The sequence below is a fragment of the Rhinopithecus roxellana genome, chromosome 4, assembly GCF_007565055.1.
Source record: "Rhinopithecus roxellana isolate Shanxi Qingling chromosome 4, ASM756505v1, whole genome shotgun sequence".
Taxonomy (NCBI): domain Eukaryota; kingdom Metazoa; phylum Chordata; class Mammalia; order Primates; family Cercopithecidae; genus Rhinopithecus; species Rhinopithecus roxellana.
The window spans coordinates 121,274,602-121,291,085 of NC_044552.1; the positions used below are offsets into that span (position 1 = coordinate 121,274,602).

General features: G+C 35.0%; 1 protein-coding gene across 7 annotated transcripts in view; it reads left to right on the forward strand.

The window, feature by feature from the left end:
* HBS1L (HBS1 like translational GTPase) overlaps positions 1 to 16,484 on the forward strand; it is a 93,722-nt gene that overhangs the window by 14,169 nt on the left and 63,069 nt on the right. For 2 of the 7 annotated variants that reach the window (XM_010370740.2, XM_030928683.1), the window contains exon 4: positions 2,776 to 2,970. In XM_010370740.2, the coding sequence (XP_010369042.2) occupies positions 2,776 to 2,970 (195 nt within the window). The other 5 variants (XM_010370746.2, XM_030928685.1, XM_030928684.1 and 2 more) reach the window with 5 other exon arrangements.

A 16,484-nucleotide genomic window follows, 5' to 3' on the forward strand; every position in this document is an offset into this window, starting at 1 on the left:
ATCCACACACCTCAACCTCCCAAAGGGCTGGGATTACAGGCGTGAGCCACTGTGCTTGGCATAATTGTTTTTACATTGAAAATTTGTAATAATTTTAAAACAGAGGAAATTTATGAATCTGGGAGTTGATCTTTGAATTAATCAATAAAATATATACCAGCTGCTAACCAACTCAAGAAAAATGGAGAGAAAGCATGAATATACAAAAGTACAAAGCAGAAAGGGAAACAACAGGTAAAGAAGAAGTAAAGGGAATTTACCAACTCTGAAAATACAGTTGGAAAATCTAGATAAAAGTCTGTAGCTGTTGTATGCACTCACTTTATAATTGTATTTTTAAAGAGTATTATTGTTAAGATTGTAAGGAGAGAGGATACGAATAGGATGGAAGTTCTGTCCTGCTATGCCTCAGTGGACAGTGATTAAGGAGTTAGGAAATTCAGAGTTATTTTTGAGAAGGAAAGTTAGTCATTCTAACCTGACTTATATGTAAGTGATGACAGTAATAATGATCGTAGCTGATTTTTGCTAATGCTCTCTAGGTACTTTCTATGTACTGTTCAGGTGTTAGCATCTTTAATCTTCGCAACAACCTTATGAAGTAGGACAGTTGCCCTCATTTTACAAGAGAGGAAAAATGAGACACCGAGAAGTAACTTGCCTGAGGTTGTACCTGCTAGTAAGTGGCATTAGGATATGAACCAAGATAGGCTAACTTTATAACCTCTACTTAAAATTCATAACCAGCCTGACCCACATGGAAAAACCCTGTTTCTACTAAAAATACAAAATTGGCTGGGTGTGGTGGCACATGGCTGTCATCCCAGCTATTCGGGAGGCTGAGGCAGGACAATCACTTGAACCTGGGAGATGGAGGCTGCTGTGAGCTGAGATCATGCCATTGCACTCCAGCCTGGGCAATAAGAGCGAAACTCTGTCTCAAAAAAAAAAAAAGAGGAGGCCCTAATGCTAGCTATACTAAGTATTTTGTTACAATTTCAATAATTGATGTTATTTATCAAAGAGATAATATTATCCCAGTATAGCTTATTAGCCTTTAAAAGTTAATCTTAGATTGAAGCAAAGCAGAATTGCCCAAATATTTCAGGAATGTATTTTTAATAATTAAGGGGCCAATGAAAGAAGTATCAAATACTTTTTTTTTTTTTTAAAGAAAGGGTATTGCCAGTAGATTACTTGTTCAGTATATGAGCATGTACAATTAAATATAAATTGCATTCTGTGAAATGGTTTTGTGGAATAGGGAGTTTGAAAGCCTCTATTCTGTTTTGATTATTGCTGACTTAGTAGTGCTATGATTTTCAATCTTATCTTTATTAAGTTAGAATTTGCCTGATGTATCTGGCTCATAGACTTATTATGAGGATTACAAAAGAAATATGTATATATATATATATATAAAAGTATTGTGAAACTTGGCAAGTGCTATACAAAAATATGAAGGAATATATCATACATTTTTATTCATTGACCCCTAGTTACCTGGTACTGTTTTAGGTTCTAGGGATTCAAAGCCTCTCTGCTCTTACAGATTTTACATCATTAATAAGTATTATTAATAATTTTAATACTGTCATCAGAAAATTAAAATTCATAAACAGCTTAGATAATTCCAGACTTAAATTTTTTTATTTTAAAAGTGAATGCTGGCTGGGCGTAGCGGCTCCCGCTTGTAATCCCAGCACTTTGGCAAGCCGAGGCAGGTGGAAACCTGAGGTCAGGAGTTTGAGAACAGCCTGGGCAACATGGTGAAACCCATCTCTACTAAAAATAGAAAAATCAGCCGGGTGTGATGGCGGGCATCCGTAATTCCAGCTACTCAGGAGGCTGGAGGTGGGAGAATTGCTTGAACCTGGGAGACAGAGGTTGCAGTGAGCTGAGATCACGCCACTGCATTCCAGCCTGGGCAACAGAGTGAGACTCTGTCTCAAAAAAAAAAAAAAGCCTATCCTCCCCTTAACTTCCTGGACTTTCTTATTTTTACTGGCATTTTTGTATTATGTTATCTTGCCGTTTTTTAAAGAGTCATTAAGGATTATTTTAGTTAGCTGGGAAGAACTGAAGTTAGCCAAAAAGGAAACAAGGTAGCAGCTTGAGAAATATAAGAAATATACTTTGTGAGTAACTGGGTTCACTAACAAATTAGAAATAGTTCCACACTCACCCCTTCCTTTCTGTACATGCAAAAAATGATCAATGCAGATACCATCATCATTGGTGACTGAAAATAGATATTAGTGTATACTGTGCAATGTACACTTTTTTTTATTATTATACTTTAAGTTCTAGGGTACATGTGCACAACGTGCAGGTTTGTTACATATAGTATACTTGTGCCATGTTGGTGTGCTGCAACCATCAACTTGTCAGCACCCATCAACTCGTCATTTACATCAGGTATAACTCCCAATGCCATCCCTCCCCCCTTCCCCCTACCCATTATAGGCCCTGGTGTGTGATGTTCCCCTTCCCGAGTCCAAGTGATCTGCAGTGTACACTTTTTGAAACATTTAGTCACTATTATTCAGGAGATATTTTATTATAGTGATTTTTAAATTAACGAAATTATTCCTCTGATAAGGGAAGATAGGTATATTGTAGATAAAAATGTGATCATTAGAAGTAATTTTTGCCAAAGAGAAAGGAGAGTTGAATATTCTAGTACAGATGTAAATTTTAAAATCAGTTTTGAAGATTAGAAGTTCTTTCATGGCGCCATTTAGTATAGCTTTTGACCATTGTTGTCTTTTCTAGCTCGTCTTTATTCGTGCCTTGATCACATGAGAGAGGTACTTGGAGATGCTGTGCCAGATGAAATATTAATTGAAGCAGTTCTGAAGAACAAGTTTGATGTGCAGAAGGCTTTGTCAGGGGTTCTGGAACAAGATAGAGTGCAGAATTTGAAGGACAAGAATGAGGGAACAGTATCTACAAGAAAGATAGCGAAAGGTATGCCTTTACTTGTTCTTTTTCACTTGTTTTACATAGTTAATGCCTAAAGAGAGGCTTTCATTTGCTTGAGCTTTTAAGAAAATACTTAATTTGCTTGAGCTATTAAGAAAATCTTGCATGTTATTGTTAACTTTTGATTATCAGTTGATCTTCTAGTTGTGAATTTTTAGGATGAGTACTGAGTTTCCTTTCTGTTGTAGCCTGTTTTTGTGGTTATTTTACTACTTGATTTTTTTTTTTTGTTTTGTTTATTTGTTTGTTTTTTGAGACAGAGTCTCACTCTGTCACCCAGGCTGGAGTGCAGTGGCATGATCTTGCTCACAGCAGCCTCCCACCTGCTGGGTTCAAGTGATTGTCCTTCCTCAGCCTCCCAAGTAACTGGGGTTACAGGTGCATGCCACCGTGCCTGACTTACTGTTTTTTTCTTTGTGTTTTTATTAGAGACGGGATTTCACCATGTTGGCCAGGCTGTTCTTGAACTCCTGGCCCCAAGGGATCTGCCCGCCTTGGCCTCCCGAAGTTCTTGGATTACAGGCATGAGCCACTGCACTCAGCCTCACTACTTGATTTTATAACTAACAACATAGTGGAAATAAAATTAGATAAGACATCTTTTTCTTCTTGTTAGTAGCTTACAGAACTTTTCAATTGTTATTTTTTTAAACTCTAGTGAGATAGGAAAAGGAAATTAACAGCCATCTAATTAATGTTAAAAAAATCCCTTTATGCTTTTATTATGTATGCTTTTTAAAATTTAAATATAATTAGGTATAAGTATCATAATTATACTACTTTGCTTTTTATAGCCAGAGATTTAATTTTAAATTTGTAAAATTTGGGGTGAAATTTGGAATTCAGTGGACGTAAGAGGGGAACTGAGGTGGCAGCATTATATTAATTGGCATGCTATCTCTCAGTATGAGTATGGCAATTTGTTTACTATGTCAGTGTTTATTGTAACCTTTGGGCTAAATTTTTCTACAACAAAGCTGCATATAGCCTGTTACGATGAAATAAGAGTGTTTTCCGGGGATGCTGGGCCCGCAGATGGGCACTTTTAACTGGCTGTGATGGAAATGAATGTGTAATATGTCATCTTGTATTGATAGTGTATCCCAGATTATGGTAGAAATTACTTGGGGTTATTTGTTTGCTTATTTGTTTCTAATACATTAAAATACAGAATAAAATGAACCTAGTTTCTTTTGTTTTTTTAAAGAAGTTTTTGAATTTGAGACAATCCTGACTGTAATTTAATTATGGTTAAAACCTCACATTTTTAAATTCATGAAAATTAGAACATTGACTGACTTATTTTTGTATTTATCAGTGAATAGAGTATAAAGAGTACTTTAAATTGTTAAAGGAAGGTAATACTCCCTTATTGTTTTTTAGAGTATTCGTGTTAAATAATGATCAAGTATCACTTTATTCATGTCATAATCAAAAGAAGCATTTAGTAATTAAATGCCTCATTTCATGTTTCCTTTTGGTTGCTGTGACTGTCTTCTGCATATATCAACCTATTCATCTGAAAATTAACGGCTCTTGTAAGGTAAGGAGTCTTATTTTCTTCTTCTGAAGTTTCAGCTGATAATGTTCAAAGTTCTTATCCTCAGTCAGTAAATCATTTGGATTATAGTTGCAAACCCTTTGATTTGTCTAGCTCAGTGGGAAAATATGGATTATCTCATAATTCTTCAGTTCCAAGTCACTGTTTACTCCATAGAAGAAAGAAACTTGACAGACTTAAAAGTGAAAAGAAACTAGAATCATGTAAGTTAACAAAAGAACTTTCACTAGCTGACCTAATTCATGATATGTCAAGAGATTCCTGTGAAAGTCAGCCATCAGTCAGATTATCATCTCCAGACAGTGTGGAAAGTCTACTTTCAAAGAACCTAGATGCTGATTTGTTGAGACTTCATGCATCTGAATGTGTTTCCAAAGATGATTCTGCATTCAAAGAAATGCCAGATTTAAAGTCCATAATCATAAAGAGCACAACACCGAATAATTCTTTATATATTCAAAATAATTCGCTGTCTGATTTTCGAAACATTCCCGTACAGGACAGTTTAGGAAGTTCAAATAATCATTTGTACTTAACTAGCTCATTGGAAAATATGACTGTTGATCATTTAAATGCCAGTAAAGAAACTGAAGTTGGAAGTGTTTCTTTAGTTGAACAAAGTGCCAAGAATTACATTTTTAAAAATGATAATTTGCAGTTTTCTCAGTGTGAAAGTCCATCCCTCACTGAACTGTTTCAGGAACACAAAGAAAACAATATAAGCCAGTGCTTTACTTTATCTGACCTTTATAACCAGTCATCTGCCAGTTTCACAGATCTAAGTTTGGGATCCTTTCCCCTGTCACAATTAGCAAATCGCTGTCAGTCTTCACCCGGAATATCAGAATTAACAGGATCTCTCTCATCATTGGCATTTCATAAAGCTTCTCCCACAAGAGACCTTGAGAATTTGTCACTTTCTGAATTGATTGCAGAAACAATTGATGTAGACGACTCTCAGATTAAGAAAGAGTCCTTTGAGGTCAGTTTATCTGAAGTGAGGTCTCCTGGAATAGATTCAAATATTGATCTTAGTGTCCTTATAAAAAACCCAGATTTTGTTCCAAAGCCTATAGTAGACCAATCCATTGGTCCATCATCACGAACTAAAGTTCTAAGTTCAAAGCTAGGGAAGAATTCCAATTTTGCTAAGGATAATAAAAAAAACAATAAAGGCTCTCTGACCAGGAAACCACCTTTTTCTCTCTCTTGGACCAAGGCCCTTGCTGCTAGACCTTCAGCTTTTGCCTCAACACTGTGTCTTCGTTACCCACTGAAAAGCTGCAAGCGACGCACCCTTGACCTCTATAAGACTTTTCTTTATAGTAGACAAGTTCAAGATGTAAAGGACAAAGAAATAAGTCCTCTTGTAGCGATAACACCATTTGACTTCAAATCAGCATCACCTGATGACATTGTAAAAGCTAATCAAAAAAAAGCATTCACTAGAGAATAGTAACAAAAGAAAAACCTGATTGCTGTTGTAGAGCTTTTTATTTTTAATTAAAGTCTTCAGAGGATCACTTTATATTATGGGATTCAAATTGTGATTTTTATGAAAATTGTCCTAAGTCAGTTGATTAGTTGATACTTATTTTTGCACTGAATTTTTTTTAAACTATGCCTTCTTTCAGTGATAACTGGCTTTATTTAAGTTGGTAACCTATACTGAGTATATGTTTACAAAGTGGATATGGAAACTTGATGTTGTGAAATCAGACCTCAGATATTTTTGTTTGAAGCATTCAACTTTCTATGTTTTTTATGACAAAGTATTTTTTTCTATGAAATATTTTTGTGCTTTGTTCTTAAACGAAAATGCCAGCATTTGGTATTATAGTTTAGTGTGAAGATTATTCTTATGTGGCACAGCATAGCTGAGACATCATATTTTAAAATATGATATAATTCCTAGTTTCATTATTTTTCTGTAGATAAATACTAAAATTTTTCTATTAGAAAAATCTTAAAATTCCTGACTTTTGAGAGTACTGTGGAGATTGTTGAAATACGTTTTTGATAATAATAAACTAAAAATCTTTTAAGGGACCATGTAAATATAGAAGTTGGATTAATATGTGAATTATTTTTATACATTTTTAAAAACCATTTGTCCTAAATATACACTTTAAAATAAATGTATAAAAAGTGTTTTCAGGTATGGTTGCATGTTCTTTGAATGGAGAATTTTACCAGATGTCTTTAGCTGCTGCTGCTGCTGCTGCTGCTGCTGCTGCTGCTGCTTCTGCTTCTTCTGCTGCTACTGCTGTTGCTTCTGCTGCTGCTTCTGCTTCTGCTGCTTCTTCTGCTTCTGCTTCTTCTGCTACTGCTTCTGCTTCTGCTGCTGCTTCTTCATTACTATTATTATTTCTTCTTTCTTATTATTATCGTTATTATTTTATTTTATTTTATTTTTTTGAGACAGAGTCTTGCTCTGTCGCCCAGGTTGGAGTACAGTGGTGCGATCTCGGCTTACTGCAAGCTCTGCCTCTGGGGTCATGCCATTCTCCTGCCTCAGCCTCCCGAGTAGCTGGGATTACAGGCGTCCGCCACCATGCCCAGCTACTTTTTTTTTTTTTTTAATTTTTTTTTTAGTAGAGACGGATTTCACTGTGTTAGCCAGGATGGTCTCCACCATCTCCTGACCTTGTGATCCACCTGCCTCGGGCTCCCAAAGTGCTGGGATTACAAGTGTGAGCCACCGCGCCCGGCCTGTTCTTCTTATTTTTTAAGATGGAGTCTTTCTCTGTCACTAGGCTGGAGTGCAGTGACAGTGACGCTCACTGCAGCCTCCGCCTCCTAGGTTCAAGCGATTCTCCTGACTCAGCCTCCTGAGTAGCTGCGACTACAGACGTGTGTCACCATGCCCAGTTAATTTTTGTATTTTTAGTAGAGACGGGGTTTCACCATGTTGGCTAGGATGGTCTTGATCTCTTGACCTTGTGATCCACCTCCTCGTCCTCCCAAAGTGCTGGGATTATTATAGGCGTGAGCCACGGTGCCACAAGGCCTAACTTGTTCTTTACAGTAAGTAATGGAATGTAGAGTTTTCCTTTTTGCTACTGACAGCTGTGTGCCCCACAGTGACAAAATTTCAGCAATGGGGGATCAATAAAAGCTTTTCTAATCATTAGAATAAGTATGTAATTAATCCCTTAAAGCAGTGGTTCTCAACTAGCAATCAGAATCACTGGAGGAATTACTTCAGAACACAGACACTGAGGCTTCACTCCATATATGCTGAAGCAGTCTCTGAGGAATGGCACTTGGGAATGTGTATTTTCAAAATTATTCCCCAAAATGTGTATTTCTGTTTGAGAATCATGCCTTAAAGGCAGAAATCAGTAGAATGGACTTATTAATGCCAAGAATAACATCTGACTGACTTGAATGAATAATTTCTAGAAATAAGGAATACCAAGGAAAAATGCTACTTAGGAATTACAGCTTTTTGCATAAAACGATGGAGATATTATTAGTATTCCTTGCAAAAATATAATACAGTTGTATCTAAAACGTTATTTTATTTTTTTGAGACGGAGTCTCACTGTGTTCCCCAGCCTGGAGTGCGGTGGCATGATCTCGGCTCACTGCAACCTACGCCTCTCAGATTCAAGTGATTCTCCTATCTCAGCCCCCCGAGTAGCTGGGATTACAGGTGTGTGTCACCATGCCTGGCTAATTTTTGTGTTTTTAGTAGAGATGGGGTTTCATCATGTTGGCCAGGCTGGTCTCTAACTTCTGACCTCAGGTGATCCGCCCACCTCGGCCTCCCAAAGTGCTGGGATTACAAGCATGAACCACCACGCCTGGCCAAATATTTTTTTTAATGAAAATAAAAAGGCTGGTCTTTTCCCGGTAAATATTTTTTCTCTGGCAGCTACTTTACATTTGATACTTTTTTGTATTACTTTTGTTTCTGTTTATTTTCAGAATGACATTCCAAAATTTTAATCTCTGTGTGATGTTTTTATATTCAGTATTTTGATGGGAAAAGTTAAGATGGCATTATGTCTTTTTTTTTTTTTTTTTTTAAACCAAACGCTTCTTGATTTCTTGTGATGTCTTCAGGTTTTTGTTTTTTAATTGAATATATCAGTGCACCATAATACTAATGGTTAGGAGATCATTTAAATCACAAGCTATATTTTGTGATTGATTTTAAAATTTTAATTATCCCAATGGTTGAGATTGTTTTTCTAGTCTTGAACCTTGGTCAAACATTTTAGTAACTTTGAATTAGTGTATGATTGAACTAGATGTATATATTGGCAGTCTTCAATTTAGCAGTGAATTAATTGAATTATAAGAGTTTGTTTGTAACTGATGATAATTACTGATAGGTTAAGTGCTGCACAGGTGGTCCACATTGCACATGAATCCCCAAATACTTACGTAATCTATACTGTAGTTGAATAGCAGCACTATTGTGTTACCTTCTTTCATAACAAAGTAATTTTCAAGTGGAAATGCAATACTTTTAAAGCCATGTAGTAGACCTTGTCGGGTGAACTAGGTCTCCATTTTTTGGCTGATTAGGGTTGTAACTACCAGGTATGAGATTCTTTTGGTGGGGAAAAAAATTATATATTATAGGGTGGTAAGAGATGGCACCGATATCTTAAATAGGTTTCCAGGCTTCCCATTTTCCTTGGCTTGGCTACTGGTCTGTCAGGCATGTACACGACAAGTACTTGCCCTGTTGACTAAGGGAATGTCACAGTCTCTGAGATTGCAAAGATGGAACTGAGCAGACCTTTCCACCTTCCACCCTTGGCCATTGGTCCTTGGTAAAAAGCCAAGTGTCTGCTTGTTCATGAATATGCTCCTTGTGATTGTTGGCACTAAGTGTATATTCTGTACCAGCTGCTGTTTATTGACTGCTGTCTTAGTAGCTCAGGTATGCTAGGTGTTTTAGTTTACTTTACTTTCCAGTTCAGCTATAAATTTTAAGATGCAAAGCTGTTTTTACTTGCATTATGATCAAGGGCATTAATAATTTACTTTAGGAGTAGAAATATTATTGTAATTATATTCTAAATGATATAAAATACATTAAAAACAATTTTTGCTCTTCACTCTTTTTGGTTTCTTAAAAGATCTGATGTTGTTCATGGATGGATGTTTTGTCCTTTTGCATTCTAAAGTCTTTAGTTGGCTCTTTTGGATATGATTCTTCTTACAATAAATTGCCAAGAACCAGGGTTTCATTTCTGTACAGAGCACTTTTTAAAACTTTTCCTTTTTAAAACCTTTCCTAGTTACTAAACTGGCATTTTAACCTCTTTTTCTCCTTTTAGCTTTGAATCTGTCTTTCTTAAACTTACCTTTTACTCTTTTTCTTCTCATATGTAATGATAACTACAGTCAGTGTTTTATATTTAGTTTTTAGTACTCAGTAGGGGGTCATGTAACTAATTGTCATACCAGGGATAAAACTAATAAGGTGCTCATTTTTTGTAAGTAAAAGAAACCACTGAAGATAAAATACAGTTAAAGAGAAGAATAATGAGTTCTCTTATGATTATTTCCCTTTTTAAATTGACCCTGAATCTATATGTGGACCATTGCAAATAAACAAGTATACATTGTATGTTGAGAAAGAATTGTGTATCAACATGTTTTCTCTTTTGTGTTCATGCAGGTATATATTTGGTTATAAAGTCAATTTTATAATAGTTCAAAAATTGTTTTGTATATAAACAGTAGATTATACATAAATAATGCGGACTAGACAGGGAGGGATTAATATGAATTTCTACACTCATTTTCCTTTACCTGTATATTTATAATGATATAAAACTCAGTTTATGCAGTTATACAGTTTTAATTTTTTGATTGTAAAAAATTTGTCACATTTTGAGTTTGTATATATTTTGTAAAAGCTACACTGAAAGATTAAAATTCTGAGATTTTCCTAAATCAAGTGTGAAAACATGCAATCTATCCATTAGGATTTTCTATATAAACTTGATATTTCTGAATGATCTTTTAATCATTTATGCTGAAAGTACTGTTTTATTTCTATAAACAAATTAAAAAACAAACTACCTGTTTGTGAAAATTTTCTTTTAAGATATTTGCCATTTAGAATTCTTGCTTTCCATGGGGTAAAATTTTATATATTCTTTTTACTTTTTAGGACTCACCTAGAAATACTATATAAGTATAGGTTGTGATGAATATTGGCCATGTAATTGCAGAGATGACAGTGGAAGGCAAAGGAAATGATGAGCTGGGTATGGTGGTGGCATGCACCTGTAGTCCAAGCTCTTTGGGAGGCTGAGGCAGGAGCATTGCCACTTGAGCCCAGAAGTTCAAGTTCAGCCTGGGCAGTGTGGTGAGACCCCGTCTCAAAAAAAAAAAAAAAAAAAAAAGAAGTGATAAGATGCGTATTTATTTCTGAAATTGACATGCCTGATTTCTATTGGATGAGTGAAGAAAAGCATTTTAGATGAAAAGATATAACCCAAGATGAACAAAGATAGTATTCTTATGTCAAAGGGGAGGGCGATATATGCACACTTCAACACATGATTATCTTTATTACAGTGTAGCATATTATACCCTTCAAAGCTGACATCTTTGTCTTCCTCATCCAAAGTGCCACCTTCTCTTCTGTTTCCCGTCTTTGTTATTACTATCACCATCTAGTTAACCAAAACCAGGAACCTAGTATCATCCTTGGTTCATCTCTCTTTACCTGCTACTCATAATTGATTACCATTCCTGTTATTCCCACCTTATAAATAAGTAAATATATGTGTGTGTGCATATAATATGCATACATATATAGTCGACTCTTGTTATTTGCAGTAGTTATGTTTTATAGTCACTGCAATCACTGAAGTAATGAATACTGAACCATTGCTCCTACAAGAAATACAGGGGTAGGTTCCTGTGAGCCTCTCATAACATTTTCATCAATCAGTGAATACATAACATTGTTTTATATGTGTCTCTATTTAAAGACACCTTATTAAGCCTCTCATAACATTTTCATCAATCAGTGAATACATAACATTGTTTTATATGTGTCTCTATTTAAAGACACCTTATTTAATGGATGTGTGTAGCATGGATTCATTAACACCGAACTCAGGCCAACAGCACTGTAACTCATGCCTTATCTGACATCTTTTATTTGTTAGGCACAGCCTAGCCTTCTTGTGTTTAGAATACTAAGCACTACACTTACAGGCCATTTTAAAAATTATCAACAAAAGCACAAAATTACCAACAAAAAGTACAAAACTGGAAAAAATGTAACACTAAGTAGACCATGAAAAGGACATTTATTTACAGTATGAGAGCTGTAACAAGAAGGCCGACTGTCACCTTCCTCACCTCACCTGGGAACTTGCATGTTGGATGACTCAAATTTTTTGCTGCTCTGCACATGTCCACAAGTGAGTGCAAAAGTGAGTAGTGATTTTGGGATTACAAGTAAATTTGTTGTGATTAGGTGAATTCACAAATGTGGAACCTGTGAATAATGAGAATCAACTGTACATTTTTTGGCCCGCTACTCTTTATTGTTATTTTTCCTCTTCATTATTTTCTTCTTTATTGTTACTTTTCCTCTTTATTGTTACTTTTATTTTTATTATTTTATTTACTGTTACTTTTCCTTTTACAAGCCATTAGCTTTTAGCAGAATTACCTAAACATCTAACTGGTTTCTTGACTTTTCAGTTTATTTTGGCCAGAATAAGTTTTCTAAACTAAAGATCTAATTTTCTCTCTCCCTATCTAAATCCTTTTATTTCCTGAGCCTCTTTATGAACTCATTTCTGTTTTTTACCTGTTTACCCAAACCTACCCAAGAACACCTACCTGAGTTTCCTCTGCTTCTATAGTGCTTGCCTTTTTTCTCTCCCCCTTCCCTCCTGGCTAATCGCTGTTTGAATTGTAGTTTCAATATCACTTTACTCTCAATCATAGGGTAGGGGAACTTTCATATGCACCCATAGTTCACTGTTCTCCCTTTATTACCACCCCATGTGAAGTCATAATTCCTCTCTCACACATGCATAGACTTTCTGTTGTAACTCTGGTTTATTCTTAACAGCACTTATATCCTCTGACACTGTGTTTGTTGTATATATACTTGTTTTTGTTATGTTTTCTCTCTGCTCTCCCTCCACCCCCCTTCCACGTAAGTCCTACAAATACAGGAATTTTGCTGTATTCCCAACTCAGAATATGTCTGGCACATAAACGTAGGCAAGGATTTTAAGTAAAAATTGAGTCTGTCTCCTAATATGGTCCCACAATCTTGTTCCTTAGAGGAAGCCACTGTAAATACACTGTTTCTTCTTTATTCTTCCAAAGGTTTCATTAGCATGTTACACATATGTGAATGTAAGGATACCTTTTTATACAAGTGGAGAATATACTGTAACACTTGCATATGTATCACTTAAAGCATTTTGCAGAACTTTCTTTACTGCCATATACAGATCAATCTCATTTAACAGCTACCTAGAATTCTGTAATATGATTGTACCATAATTTATTTAAACAGCCTCTGTTGATGAACATTTTAAGTGTTCCAGTTGTTATTGCTGATAATAAATGAACATCCTACATTTCTAGAAATTGAGCTGATACACTTGAAAGTTTTGGATAGATATTGCCTAATTGCTCTTAATAGAAATTGATTTCCCTCCCACTAGTGTATGAGCATTTCTGCCCAAATTCTTATAGATAGGGGTATTATTCCTTTTGGTATTATACCAACCTGATAATTGGAAAATTTTTTTTCATTTATTTATATTTCTTATCTATAAAGCTATATTTTTCTCCCTGTCTACTCTTAATCTCCCCACTTTTCTGCTGGTTTATCTCTCATTTCATGATTTTTAGGATGTGTGTGTCTGTGTATGTGTGTATGTGTATGTATATGTGTGGATCCATATGCACACATATATGTGCATATTTATATACTAAGAAAATTAGTCATAAAAATTGTTATATGCATGGAAAACACTTTCTGGCTTCTAGTTTGTCAGGTCATTTTTTAAGAAGATAGATTTTGAACTTTTATGTATTCAGATTTGTTAGCCTTTTTTCTTAGGGTTTTGGAAAGTTATGCTCCACTGTGACAAGATAATTTTTTAAAAAGTATCCTTGTTTTTTCTAATACATTTGTCAGATTCATTGTTTTTCAGTTGGATCTTTGATTTAGCTGATATTAAGGGCTAACATAGGAATCTTATTTCTCCACCATCTTTTCTCTTTGTGGAAAGATAGATTTATCGTAGTAGCTTTTTAAATTACTATAGCTTTTTAGTACCTGTTTTAATATTTGGTAGGCTGTCTTGTTTTTTTCACTCCTTATTGTAGTTTTCCTGAGTTATCTGACATGCCTCTTTTTCCCATATGAGCTTTAGAAACAGCTTGTCTCGTTACTAAAAAAAAGAAAATCCAGCTATAATTTTTATTGTTGTATTTATTGCTAGCAAGAGATTTCTGAAGGAAAAAAACACTGTCTCCAGAGTTGCCAAAGGCTTTAGATAACGTTAGACATTATTATTATTTTAGTAGATTTTCTAGTATTGTTCTAGTCTTATGATGTAGAACCATCTCCAGTTGGTCATGGTGGATTTTTCTTTTAATGTGATGGATTTTATTTGCTAACATTTTATTTAAGATGATTTCATCTATTCATAAAATTACTTGAAATTGTGTGTATGTGTATGCTCTTTGGATATTGTTTTTTCTTGTGATGGTTTTACAAAAAATTTAGAATGATTTTATCTTCAAATAATTCAGTAGCATTTAAATGATTTGCTTTATGATAGGATTTATCTTTTCGAAGATTCTGGGATCAGTTTTAAAAGTTTTAATTTTCTTAGAAAAACATCCATTTCATCCAAGGTGACAAATGTGTTTGTTGTGCATTGTACCAAACATTGTCTTTTTCTTTTAGATTTTTCTATGTCTGTAGTTACTTCTCCTTTCTTATTTTCAGTATGGCTTTCTCTCCTCTAGTCTCCCCTTTCTCTCTGCCCAGCATTTTTTTTTTAATTACCTTGCAATTTATTTTGTTTTTTCTTCCCTAAATTTTAGTTCCTAGATCTGTAATTAGTTCTCCTGGTTTAATTCATTACTTTGTAAGTTTGTGTATGACTTCATGTATTTTCCTTATGTTTTTTGCTTTTTATTTCCTATCCTTCTGAGTAGAATATTTAACATATATGCATTTTTAATTCATCTTAAAAGTTTTTTATGGCCAGGCACGGTGGCTCATGCCTGTATTCTCAGCACTTAGGAGGCCGAGGTAGGTGAATTACTTGAGCTCAGGAGTTCAAGACCAGCCTGGGCAACATAGCGAAACCCCATCTCTACCAAAAATACAAAAAAATTAGCCGGGCGTGGTGGCACACATCTGTGATCCCAGCTACTTGGGAGGCTAAGGTGGGAGGATTGCTTGAGCCTGGGTACAGAGGTTGCAGTGAGCCAAGATTGTGCTAATGCACTCCAGCCTGGGTGACAGAGTGAGACTGTCTCAAAAAAAAAAAAGTTAGTTTTTATGTATGGAATTTCTAACAGAAAGATGCAGAAAATAATGTAACACACACTCATGGAACTAGCACTTGGTTTTAACAAGCTAACATTTTGCCACGTAAATTTCAGATCTCTGTTTAAATAAACTGTTAGAATCTAGCCTCATCCTTTGCTTGTTCCTTTCTAATATTTTAAAGTTGATATGCATAATTCTCACTTTATTTTTATTTAATTGTATCTCTATAGTCATTATTTTTCCTGTGACTACTACATTTGCGGTGGCTGATGGGTTCTTTTCGAGTTACTGTTATTTTCCGGATAATCAACAATTTTAATTTTCATTTCCTTTTTAAGCCAACAGTCCAAGAGAGTTTTAGAATTTTGGTTGTTGGGGAGTTTTGTTATTTTTGTTATGATTACTGGTTTTATTATACTGTTTATCAGAGTATTTGGTCTGTACTCTGTTTATTGAGTTTGTCTTTGCGACCCAATGTATTTCATAGGCATTTGTCTGCAACACTGTTCTGTTTGCAGAATACAAAATACAATAATTTTCTGTTAGCTTATTTTTCTTTTTTTTTCGAGATGGAGTCTCACTCTGTCGCCCAGGCCTGAGTGCAGTGGCGCCATCTCGGCTCACTGCAACCTCTGCCTCCTGGGTTCAAGCTATTCTCAGGCCTCAGTCTCCCGAATAGCTGGGATTACAGGTGCCTGCAATCACACCTGGCTAATTTTTGTAATTTTAGTAGAGATGGGGTCTTGCCATGTTACCTATACTGGTCTTGAACTCCTGGGCCCAAGCCATATACCCATCTCGGCCTCCCAAAGTGCTAGGATTACAGGTGTGAGCCACCGCACCCGGCCTGTTCGTTATTCTTATAATCTGTTTTTTTTTGTTTTTTTTTGTTTTTTTGATTGGCGATAGGCTGAGAGTGGTAAGTTAATATATAACACTCTTGCATTTTTATTTCATATTGCCTGGAGAGTTTACTCTGTAATATTTGATATACAAAGATACATGATCTTTCTATGGATTTGAATTTATCATTAAGTTTCACTTTTTGCTAGTTTTTTGCTTTTTGCCTTAAATTCAGTTTAGCATTAATATCATGATTGCTGCTTTCTCTTAAGTTTTATTTGTCCCTTCTTTTGCTTTCAATGTTTTGAGTCGCTTAGGTTTAGTTGTATCTCCTGTATTTATATACTTGGGTTTGGATAGAGAGTCTTTGTTTTAATAGATGGGTTCTTCTCATTTATGTTATTAATAGACCAGATAATAATGTCTGTCATTTTTTAAAAAGTTGTTGTCTTTTATATTTACATATTTTGATATGATTTGTGTTTGTTTTTATCTTTGTGTATTCTTTGATAACTTGGAAATTTGATAGTTTATTTTTATCATGTAATAACATACTTTATCTTTTTA